The sequence below is a fragment of the Dermacentor silvarum genome, chromosome 8 (genome assembly GCF_013339745.2).
Source record: "Dermacentor silvarum isolate Dsil-2018 chromosome 8, BIME_Dsil_1.4, whole genome shotgun sequence".
Classification (NCBI taxonomy): domain Eukaryota; kingdom Metazoa; phylum Arthropoda; class Arachnida; order Ixodida; family Ixodidae; genus Dermacentor; species Dermacentor silvarum.
The window spans coordinates 26897059-26909372 of NC_051161.1; the positions used below are offsets into that span (position 1 = coordinate 26897059).

Here is a 12314-nt window from a genome sequence, read left to right on the forward strand (position 1 = left end):
TACTAGGCAATCTATCGAGAGACCCAAAAGGGCCTGTCACTGTCGTAATTTTTATTAATCGATGTTTGTTTCATTTTTCCTGCTTATAAGTTGCGTCTCCTCGTAAGTAACCGCAGTTAAAGCTCAATTTGTGTGTTTAGAAGGAGCGTCCAGTGAAGTCACGCGCAGAGTTTGCTTGAAGAAATGAAGATATAGGCAGAAACGCTCGGCTCCAAGTTAGGCCCATTGCGAATTGAACGGCCGGCGAGACTGCGCTCGCCTAAACAAAAAGCTATCGATAAGCTTGCGCCTAAAAGCCCGGCGTTTTAACTAACGCCAACTAGTTAAACGTTAGATAAACCAGGAGCATAATTTAGATATCTTGAATAGGTCCAGTGTAGTTCGTGCAGTATGTAACTGATGTCGGAACGTTGCTCTGTTCCCTCCTTCCTGGCTTTAGTCACCATCTCGCGGGGGCTCTATAATACCGTGTAGGTGGTGTCCCCATCCACGTCCCACCGACCACATCCTCGGAGTAACAGAAACAGATATCAGAGGCTGTGCCTTCGCGAAGTGCATGAGCCGGAAGCGATTCAGGAGTCGGAAGCACGTCATGGCCACCATGTTTTGGACACCACCTAATGGCCATGCGTATCAGATATGCTACGTTCTTTTGATAACTCAAGACTCTGATTCAAGCACAGGAAACTAAACGCGTAGCCATGTAGTAGCGCTTTTGATACGCTGGAGAGAGTTTTCTGTAGGTGGGTAGTTTAACAAACCCTTACTAATTACTGTACTAGTTAAATTAAAACTCAAATAACATGTCATGCCTTTTCTTTCTGTACAGATGAAGCAGGGAGTACAAACACACAAACAGAGCAGGAAACGGAAGTGAACAAGTTGTCCAAGCTTTCCTTAATGCGGAACTGAGTTTGGGCATTACAGGGCTAACCCCCAGCATGCTGCACCGCATTAAGCGCTGCTGCTACACATGCGGGGGAGTGTTCTCTTTTCACTGTGACCATCCAGCTAAAGAAGCGTTCGTTTCCCAGCGAGCACTTTTTTTCTTGCTTTATTTTGGCCTCTTAAGAAATGTCCGAAGGAAGTCTTAGGCGATGCCTCGCCGATGCATGCCAAATAAGAAATATCAAAACGGAATCGGGGAAAACGACGCTCCAAGGAGCACTGTAGCAGCCCGGCAGTCGAGTTTAGAACTTCGGACGCGTTCCACCAGCACACCCTCGCGCTCTCTCTTATCTCTTCGATTTTCTTCTTCGTTTTTTTCGGTCTACCAGCTCTCGCGGCCCACTCGGTGTTATTTTTCTAGCACGAAATCCCGGAGTGTTCCACGTCGTTACTTGTGCGGCGTGCGCGCACAGCACTTCACGAGGATTGGCGAATGAAACACCGCCATTTTGTTTTCGGCTCACACATGTTTGCTACGCTTTTCAACACGCGCCTTGACATTCTGTTTGACAGCATAAGATGCTAGAAGTGGCCGGATCGCAACAAGAACTGGAAAACGAAAGAAAGAAAGAAAGAAAGAAAGAAAGAAAGAAAGAAAGAAAGAAAGAAAGAAAGAAAGAAAGAAAGAAAGAAAGAAAGAAAGAAAAATATGCAAGGGAAGGAGGAAGCAAAATGGGGAAACAGCTCTTGTACCTAAATAAGTACAGAAAAAGAGTCTCTGGGACTTACTCCAATACGTGGATGATATTTTTCTTGTTATGCCTAAATCCTTTCCTGTTGAAACCAGCTGCGTCAGAGACTCGCAAAGAAACCAGCGGAGAAAGAAAAATGAGACAAGGAGAGAGTTGGGATATAGTTCTATAGGCAGAGAGCGCGCCGTAGTTTTCGTTCATTGCGTCCCTCTGTTTATGCCTACGCCAGCAGCAGCCATAAAAGAAGAAAGAATCAGCGCATTTCCATGCTTTTGATCTCAATGTTCGTTAAGCAAAAGAACGGAAAACAAACACGCTTCCATTGCCACGATAAGCAGCAACGAGAGAGTTCCCGCCCCGGCTTGGAACAAAGGCGATCCTCTTCCCACGGGTCCCCTCGAACTCTCAGATCACAATGGGCTCCCGCTTGATCAATATATTCGCGACCATCTTTTTGTTGTCTCTTTCTGCGTCGCATTACTTTGCTCCTGAGAGCACGCTTCTCCCCGGAGCCTGCCTATTCCGGGCGTATACCGTATAGGAGAGGCGCACGACATCGCCCTGGACCCTCACGCACTGCGCCGACCTGTTTGTTTCTGCTTTCGAGACATCTGTGTACGGCTGCTCGGATTCCCACATGCGAGAATGCGAGAGAAAAAAAAATTGCTTTCTTTCTTTTTTCTTCTTGTTTTCGTTCGCTGTTTCGGGTTGCTTGTTTACGATTCGATAACCCGATAACCAAACACTGCGCGTGGGTCCAGTGCGAATTCTGAGCACTTGTGTAAGCCATGTGCATATATATTTTGAACAATCCGGTGCGGTATGGTTCAGCCGGCTCTTTACACGATGGTTTGTTATTCACTTTGGTAATTGGACGCCGCTTCCAAAAAAGAAAAAAAAAGGACCCAAACAAACAGTTAGAGAGTTGGAATGGAAAATGCGTGTGAATCGAACGCTCTCTTTATTGCAATTTTCGAGTCAACTCGGAGGAGGTCGCCGAAATGGGCGTTTGAACAACCGCGCGATACGATGTTTGTAGCGCTGCATAATACCATAACCGAACGCGAGGGCTACATTTAGGAAAAGTTGTGAAAAAAAGGAAGTAACAGCAGGCAGCACAAATGACAGGGAGAGAGAGAGAAAGAGATGAGGGAAGGCAATTATAGGTAATGGGAGAGACATATAAAGGCAGAGAGGAGCAATATATAAGTTCTATTTGCGACTTCCTTCGCGAGATTAGGCGTAGGCATAGTTTGTAAATGCTTGTGCTTCGGCAATGTGTACACAAAAATAAAGGGACGTGCCTTCTGATGCCATCGCATCACAACTTTAACGGCGTCTTTCAGACGCGGCGTTTACGGGGAAAGTGACCTCGTCGATATGAGATCAAATACAGCTTATATTCATTCGTGACAGGGAATGAAGCCGCCGTGTGGGAAGCTGCCATGGTGAGCAACTGGAGAGGGCGGCTGCCAGCATGTATGACAGAAATGGAAAGCAATCCCATTCAACGAATGGTTATGATTGTAACAGATATATACGCCGTGTATACGAATGTGCATACATACGTACAGTGCGGACCCCTGCTGAATGGAACACTCAAATGAGTGGCACTCACTTTGCTGGCATCCTAGCTTCAAGTGGCTGCGAAAGCAAAGTCAGTGCACTGCATAGGTGTGTCGAAAGGAGTGAGAGCTACGAACCACAAGTTACCTTCTGTAAATTTGGGCGATTGTACTCTGTTGCGAGAAAGAAAAATCTGGACATGATCTGCACTCAAGTGTTCCCTTTAACAGTGTGGTCCCCTCTGTACATACGAGCACGGATATACGTACAGGTCTACATACACATATGTACTATAGAAAAAGAAAGAATGAAAACACCATGAGCGTCACGACTACCTGACTTGGCAGCGTGGAAATATGGCATTTTCGCTTTACGCAGGAACATGTATATACGAGACTACGATAAGTTACAGGATATCAAACGATCAGCAGCTGAATAGCACCAATTAAACCACAGCACTTGCAAATAACAGTAAATTTGTGCCTCGCCACCAGATCCCCAAGGTGAGATAATGCTTCCGCGCTTTGAGCCGTGGACTCATGGGGAAACGCCTACATCTCATACATTTGAATTTGATAAGCTAGCATGATCACCTTTTACTTGCGACGGGAAGTTATACTTATTGCATGCACCGATTTGTCAAGTTACTTGCGCCTGGTATGTAGATCTGAAATTAGCGCTGTTTAAACACATTCGGCGGTGCTGCCTGCAAACAGTGGCCCTTCATTCCACGAGACCAACAGACTACGATTCTTGGCCACATGGGCCCTACCACCGAGCCCTGCTGAGGTATATTGTCAAAACCTGCGTGACCTTGTGGATATAACAATTTATTCTGTTGGCTAACTTAAAAAAAAGTGCACCGGGCTGGCTGCGCAGCTCCCATCTCGACGACCAACTCTGAGCTGCCCAGCAGGCCTACGAAGCGGCGAAGAAGCAAAACCACGACGTCCCATCGTGGAGGCCTAGGCTCAGCCGACTAAACTGCTGGTTCTCAATAAAGTTCTCTCTCTCTCAGCTGGCTTTACTACAGCTAGTTTTACTTTAATGGTCGGATTAGTTCGTGTTAACTTGTCTGAAGCCTCTCTTGCGTCATTTGTCTCATCACGTAAAAAATAAGTAACACTAAACAAAAAGGCGCAAAATGACAAAAAAAAAGATGCGCATGGAAATCTAGGAAGCAACAGTGGCCATTCACTGAGACCATGCTAGATGGTGCCACAATACCCTGCCGCGGCAAATGCAGCGGTTTCACCAAAACGCGTATAGTATATTCGCCTTGATGTTGCAAATCCGCCCAGCTGCACCCGAAGCTGCGGCCGTGCGAGCAAGAGAACTTGCTCTCACAAGTATTTTCAGTTGCACTTTCATGCGAAGAGTATTTAGTTTCTTTCCCCCCAAAACGCAGTTATCAACGGAAACTTTGGCCTATGTCGTAGCCAGAGAGCGCTGGCCTTCTCCTGAAGTCTCGCTGCGGCTAAGCTCGGCTACCGCTGCGATACGGTATGATAGCTTTACGCTGAACGCCCTGGAAAAATGATACAGTAAGTGTTTAGGTGAGAGGGCGCTTTGCAATAGCAACGAATTTACAGCGCAGCCGTATACATCGGCAAACTTGGAACTACCGGCCATTTTCGTAGCCTCAGAGCTAGCTTTCCAGCAAAGCAGTTTGGTAATATCGTGGCGGTGGCGTAGCCAATTTGTATTTTAGTGCTTTATGCGCACGGTTCGCACGTTTTACGAGATGGAAAACGGGCTAGGCGTGGCTCCCGCGATGACACCGCGTTCAACCGACAGGTTTTAGCACGCGCAGCTTATATACTTCGTCTTCATTTGGTCGGTGACCGGTGTCGCCAACACTTGGCCGAATGTGCAAGGCGGCGAAGCTCACTCGCGAATAAGGAAGACGGGTTTTCTATTTTGCTTCGTTACTGCCACCGGTTCGGCGTGCCCCCTTCCGAGCCGCTGCATATATACGCTCTTTAGTGACAGCCTCAGACGTATCAGGGGTCCCTCAGGCCACCCGAGGGAAGCGGGTGGTAGGACCGAGGGAGAGGATCAGAGGAGGAGGAGGCACACACAAACAAACAAGAAGGGAGGAAGGGGAAAATGCATGCAAGGTGTCCTCCCCGCACCGACGCGAACCGTGTGCCGCGGGGAGTTTTTTCCCCCCCCCGTGACTGGAGCACTCCACGCGAGGAACAAACTTCGCGCTCGGCAGCTCGTGGCTGCCACCGGGCGGCGCTAAATCTCTGGCCTCTCGAGGGATTCCTCCTTTTTCAAGGAATAGCGGCGAAGAGGCCTCGGTCCCAAAGTGAGGCTGGCTTTCTAAGCCGTCGGTCCGCGTTCGCGAGGAAGTAGATGCATGGGACCGGAGTGAAGAAGAGCAAGGAAGGACGGAGAGGGACGAAGGCCCGCCGCGAAACGCTTATAAGGGTCCTTTTAGGGCGATCGCGTGCCGAGCGGATTCTTCCTTTTTTCTTTCGGTATACCGAGAGAAGCAGCTACTCGTTGTCAATAGAGGCAACAGCTTTTCGAGCGCGCCGAAAGATTCGAGTAAGTGCACAGCTAAGAGGTTTCGAAGAAGGAAAAAAAAAAGAAAGAAAGAAAAAAAGTAAGTAAATGAAACGATGCAACGCGAAAAGGGCACGGACGTTCACAATTTGCTCAGAATGCAGTTTTGGAGATGCAGTTTTGGAGATGCAAGCTCAGTCGTTACCCGGATGCGTCCAGAACGCGGACCGTTCATACGTACTACATCATCGGTACATTAAGTGCGCACGGCCGGCATGCTCTGACGTCATCGTTTAGCACGTACGCTACAATCAAATCCGGGCGACGTATCCAATTGGCCGTGTATACACAGAAGATATTGCCCGCAGTCAACATTTAGAGGAAGCGTTAAATGGAAAGTGATAAGCAGGCCTGAGCGACAGGAAAAGAAACATCGCCTAAAGTGGTTCCTATACAGCGTTCGCCGAACGAGTAACAGCGCAGTGGGTCTGCATTTCAGGCGTCTCACGCTATCAGGCTGCCAAGTTAGGCGAAGCAAGCGAAGCACATCTCGCCGCCAGGCGGCCTCATTTTCGCAGCTTTCCTTTTACGTAGTTCTTGCGCAGCTGCTTTTATCTCCGAACACTATTTCTTCGTCTAGGGCGCCGCGACCATATTTACCGGCTCTCGAAACCGCGCAGACGCAGTTGCCGGCCCAGAAATTATTGCCGCGCAGAGTCATTCGCTGCCCGGAGGAACGAGCGCTTGTCTGGAAGCCGCAGCTAAAAATGCCATCGCGAGCGAAACGTCCTTTTCTTGTTCCTTGTTCTACTTCGCGCATCGCGTTGAACTCGTCTCGACGCCGGGAGAAAACACCACTTGAGGAGAGAGAGAAAAAAAAAAGTTGTTGTGAGAGATCCCACAACACGCGGGACGAGGCAAGCGAGCCCCCAGATTTCATTGCGTACACGACGACGACGCCGAGCCGCTGAGCAACAAGGCGAGATGGAAACGACGGGCCAAGAACAAAGCCACCACAACACACAAAACACGGCGCCATGGCTTTGGGAGGGGACGACGTTCGTTCGCGGAGGGCGGCGCATCTTTCTGCTTCTCCGCGAGAAAGTTGCGAGCTGCTGCCAGTTCTGGCTATACGGCGCCATACATTCGCCGCCGCAGGCGCCGCGGCTATTCCACGCGACGCTTATAACCAGTGGCCGTCTCGTCCTCTCACAATCCACCCTCTGCTTACACCCTGCTTACACCCCCACCCTTTCTTTCTCGCTGCCTGTCACGAATTATATCCTCTTCATTTCGTTCTCGTTCCAGTTGCTCGCTTCTCCACGCGTTACTTTATCGTTTGCTGCGCAGACGAAAAAAAAAACGCGGTGACATTTCCTTTTGTTTCCTTCGTTTCGTGCCTTCTCTTCGCTTATGGTAATCGCCCGAAACATGCGTGATTGACGTTCTTTCTGCGATGCTTCCGGGTCACTCTGCCAAATTGAAGAAGAAGAAGAAGTAAAAAAAAAAGAAAGCGCGAGGGATGGAGATGCGCGCGGACGTGTCGACGTGCGATTAAACGGCCCTTACTTCCTTAGCGACCCCGTCTTGTCTTCCGAAGGCTGTCTAAGAATGCGCTAGAATTAAGTCTGCTGGTGACTCGAATAGGAGGAAACTGCCGGGATCTCCACGCTGAAGTGGACTTCCGATAAAGCCTCGCACGGCAATAAGCAGCGAAGGACAAGTACGCAGGAAGGGGAATTTGCACTTCGCGAAGTTCGTTTTATCCGGTCTTCCGCCTCGCGATGAACGCGGTATTCGAAGCGGGATCAGCGGGGAAGCTGCCCACCCACTTCTCTCGCATGACGAAACTCTTTTGGAAGCGTTCAGAGAGAGTGAGAGGTTTGTTGGCAAGCACCGCCATTTGAACTTACGCCGTACGACCGAGAGGCGTATTTCAAGGAAAGTACTGAATCCTCGAGCAGCGCTTCAAGCACTGGCCTTGCTTGACGCTTAGCTCGCAGCTTTCGCATTTTGAGAAACAGAGGAAGTTCAAACGTTTTACGCGGTTTGTCTGCGTTTAAGCTAACGATTTTCTCCCAGCCCTGTTTATCGTATGAAGGCGCCAAGACAAGAAGAATACATATTTCTTCAGTGGTCACGTGGTCCAGAAACTTCTTTCAGTTTTTATGTATAATATATGATTATACCTTTGTGTTCACATTATGGAGCTTATTACTGTTCCACCGTTATCGATACCGCCTAGCGTCAACGGCGCATATGCGGGGTTTACTGCGCATGCGCGGTAGAACAGTGTCGGTAATGGCAGCGGTAACAGCAGAAACGCAATGCTCTATGCTAAAATAACCTATTAGAAAGCTTTAATTTCTCTATACACGTATACCGGAGACATAGATGTCGGTGAGAATGCTGCTAATGACAACTTTTGACGTCTAGTCAAACAACACTTTAGAAATGTACTTACATTATATGGGCGTTATCGTCGTAGAAAAAAATAACACAATAAAAACTGCATGATGCTGCCGACGATTTGCAGCAACAGTTAAGTAGTGGATGGTAGGTCACTGCAATAATATCGCTTTCCCTACCGCAGCTTTTCTTTTTTATAGGTGCCCTGTAACCCGATATTTCGTGGTAGGTAATACGTGCACTGGAAATCTAGAAACTCAATATGATCAAGTAAGCGTCGTAATGCGCTGCTGAGCACGAGGTCGTGGCTTTTTTGTTTTTTTTTTCTATAAAAATGTATGTCCTTTCGCAGCAAGCGAAGACCTACTTTTTCCGTGGGTTGATGTCAACGTACAATTAAAAATTATAAAAGAAAAAGTGATGAAACTGGCACTTACCGCCCTGTGGGTCCTGACGACCGGAAGGAATGCCAAAATCTAGAAGAAAAGACGTCGCAAAGAGCAGCAATCAGAAAAAAGAAGAAAAAAGAAGTCGTAGGTATTTTATAAAAATAAGCGCACGACAGCTCAACAATTGACCATTCGCTGCGAAATTCACGCTTCAAAAGTTGATGATAATGGGTCCAGGCATGCATTCCCAGCGTCACACTGAATACGGCCTACTCCAACTGACTTCCTGCATCAACCATTATCGTGCTCAATATGAACGCGAACACGGCAGTGCGTGCCAGATTGTCTCTGACCTAAGCCCCGTCAGGGCCGATACGTGGCTGTCGCTGTCGAAAACAAAGTGGAAAAAGACCTGCTGCTAAATCCACCAGTGGCACACCACCACGCCGTCTGTTTACAGTGCGGGTAGTATCCATTGGCCAGCTGACAGGACTGATAAACCGACGCCTTCAAGATAGCACAAGGCCAGTGTACTTCGATCCGTGACGTCATGCTACCTTGCCCGACTGCCATAGAATCTAAGGGGGACACTCTCGAGTAAGCCGCAGAGATTTTGACGTCACCGCTTTCGTCACGCCGGGTTTGCTAATGGGAACTTTGGCCCATGTAGCATGACATCATGAAGTAGAGTGCACAGGCCTGCTATCTCGGAGGCGTTTGGCCAACCCGGTCTCATTTCCGGCTACGCTCTCATTCACCGCGCCATCGGCAGTGGTCATTGTCACAGCAGCGATGTCTTTATCGCCACACTCGAAGGCATTTCCGGTCTTTCTAGTATGTAAAGGCGTCATCGCAGCCAGCGGCGGTGGAGATGCTTGTATTCTGGAAATGTAGGTGGTGCGGAAGTGCGTCTGATTAACGTAGCAGTCCCTGCCTCTCCACATTGTTTCCGACGGCGGCCACCGCGTATCACTCAAAGTTGGGTTTGAGGCTAGCTGATGCATTCTCCTGTGTTCCCTTTCATATTGCTCACTGTAGTACAGTAGTCGTACTGTCCTACTATGCCCACCGCGTAAGGTTGACTATGTGAACTTTAGTATGTGCCCGAAGCCTTTAATATCTACTGCGAATTCTTTGAAGGTTGCTCACCTCGGATAGTCCATTGCTTTTTCTTACATACTTTTTGTTCAAAACACGTTCTTTATAGACAATGTCTTTCATGATGAGTTACGTTCACTTTTTCGTATCGCGTCTGTTTCTAGCCTCTTTCATGAGCCGATCCCGGATATAGAGCAATATAAAAAATTTGTCGACCCTTCCACTCTGTACAGATGGTTAACCAGCGAAGCTGAAACGTGGGGCACCGGTGTTTATCACTGGGTTAATACCGACGGCCCATTAAAGTATTTCTCAATTATGAGGTTATACACACGCTCGGCTGCGAAGGAGAGAACGACGTCACTGACGGTATGCCCTCAGTCCGCCGTTGTTGCTTGCGTTCGATGTCTCGAGTTTGCTCGGTGGCGTGGTTAGCAGCATTCGCCCGCCATTGAAGCTTGCGATTCTTCGAAATTAAATTGCTTCAAAATTAAATATGTCCGTTACGTAAGACAATAAATTGCTCATACCCCGTTAAGCAATGGCTCATACCCCTGCAAACGCGGCCTCCCCATTACGACGGCAGAAGAGAAGTGAAATTTCACGCTGGAATGATGAGCGGCAACGCAGCCAGCTGCGGAAGAAGACGACGACGCTCGAGCCAATGCTGATGCCGATAGTTTTTTGTGGACAGGCGATTTCGCCTAGGCATATAAAGTTTCTCTTTAAAATGTGCGCCGATTCCGAAGATGGATCTGGTACCGGTTCTCCTGGTGGGATCGGGACCGGTGATACCACCGTGCGGTAGCGTTGCTACCGGTGGTAGTACCAGTGGTATCAGTACTGGTGGTCAGGGGAGCGTTCTCGCAATCTTCTCTCGTGACAGATAGCGTTTTGACACGCTGTCCTTGATGGGCTTGCCCCCCTGGTCGAAGACGCAGACGGTGTCGGTTGATGCGCCCCTGTTGGCCTCAGAATAAATTCTATTTTCATACACGCTATTCTCAACGCCAACTCGCTCAACAAGACATTGCCTTTCATTGACGTCAACAAGAAGTGAATAGCCTTCCAACTTTTTTCTTCGTTCCCACCATTTCGTGGCTTCTCTAGAACCGCATATATCTCTTGCTCTCTTTTCTTTCGGTGCCCTTACCATAATTTTCTATGCATTATATCTGTAGTTCAACAAAGAGGTTACCTGCAGCAGTGCGTTGTGCTATGCTGAACACGAGGGCGTGGGTCGGTTCCCGGCCATGGTGGCCACATAACAATCAACGTTAATAAATAAACATTGATTCCCATGGAGGCGCAATGCAAATGTGTTCGTGTGCCGTGTTTTGGATTTAAAGATCACCGGAGTGGTCAAAATTAAACCGATGCCCTCCACTACGGCGTCCCACATAGTCCAGGGCACAGCTTCTGGACGTTCAATCCCCGCACTTTATTTTATTGAAAGGTTAGCAACTGAAGGGCCCGCTTTAGCTGTAACAGCATGCCTTCCTCTCCCTCAGAAACTACCCAATAAAAACAAGGTGCCAAGTACGCTCAACGACCATATTTGTAGCAACGGCTACTTCGATACGCGTGCAGGAACACTTCGCAACCCCGCGCGTGTACAGTGCACAAAGAAAAAAAAAAACTCACTGGTGACAAACTGGTAGATGGCCCGGAATCCCTTGACGCTGGGCGGCCTGCTGCCGAAGCTCTGGAAGATGACAGTCATGCGGTGCTCATTGGACATGATCTGGTTGGGCAGCTGCGAGCCGCAGAAGTTGTCCAGCCGCTCGCGCTGTCCCTTGATGGTGATGAAGCCGATCACGGAGTCCACGTTCTCGCACCTGCGGTAGAGAAGACGAGCATTGAAGGTCAGGACATCCTCAACATTAGAAGGCAGAACGGCCACCACTAACAACTTGTTTGCAGCTAAGAAACCTAGACTGTTTGTGCGGACACTTGCAGGCCGATGGCAGCTTTTTGAACAGGACTTAAACGACAACCCTACGTCGGATGAGAACGGTATACTACTTCAAAAACTCTATTCGCCTTCATTCCTCATCAGAACGGCCAACAGCGTCGCATGCCACTCTTGTGGATGTGACGCAGATTCGGCAACCTCGGAAGTCTCAACGATATTTTCTGTGTGGTATCCTCAGCCGATAAGATGACAGACCATTCTAGGAAGTAAGGATCCTAGGACCTTGACCCAAGAACATTTATGCACAAGACCACCAAAGCGCGCGCTTCTGGAAGACAACTGGAGTATACGAGCGCTTGTGACTACACGTGAGTGAACATTCATCCGTGGATGTGCGCACACTGACTCTCCTTCTTCATTATTTCACTTTTAATTTCCCTTCCTCACGAGCAGGGTATCCGACCGGGCGCGACAATTTGGCGGCGGTATACGTTGACTACTGTGGTGGAGAAGATGAACGCCAAGCGTCTTTAAATTTTGCACAGAAGACTCGATGCTTGTACGTCATGATGACGTCATCAATTTCAATGCATTTTTTTTTTCATATTTGCACCACCTTGGCGCCGAAAAATTTCCAGCAACTTGCCAGATCGAGTCTATTGCACCACTAGAATGAACTAGATGATAGTAGAGTGCTGAAATCTATGACATTACTGTGAGTCGGAGCATTAACTTCACGGCGGCGGCGAAGCCCGTATTTCCTCTTTGAATCTTTTCTGGGTT

At 48.5% G+C, this 12314-nt stretch overlaps 1 protein-coding gene across 3 annotated transcripts in view; it reads right to left on the reverse strand.

Annotated features, from left to right (window-relative positions):
* The window catches only part of LOC119460887 (suppressor of lurcher protein 1), a 485454-nt gene that overhangs the window by 18297 nt on the left and 454843 nt on the right, over positions 1 to 12314 (reverse strand). Inside the window, exons 11-12 of one of the 3 annotated variants that reach the window (XM_049655114.1) lie at positions 11261 to 11454; positions 8567 to 8605 (exon numbers count right to left, since the gene is read on the reverse strand). The exons of 1 other annotated variant lie outside the window; for it this stretch is intronic. In XM_049655114.1, coding sequence (XP_049511071.1) covers positions 8567 to 8605; positions 11261 to 11454 — 233 coding nt within the window. The remainder of the gene's footprint in view (positions 1 to 8566; positions 8606 to 11260; positions 11455 to 12314) is intronic. One more of the 3 variants, XM_049655115.1, reaches the window with a different exon arrangement.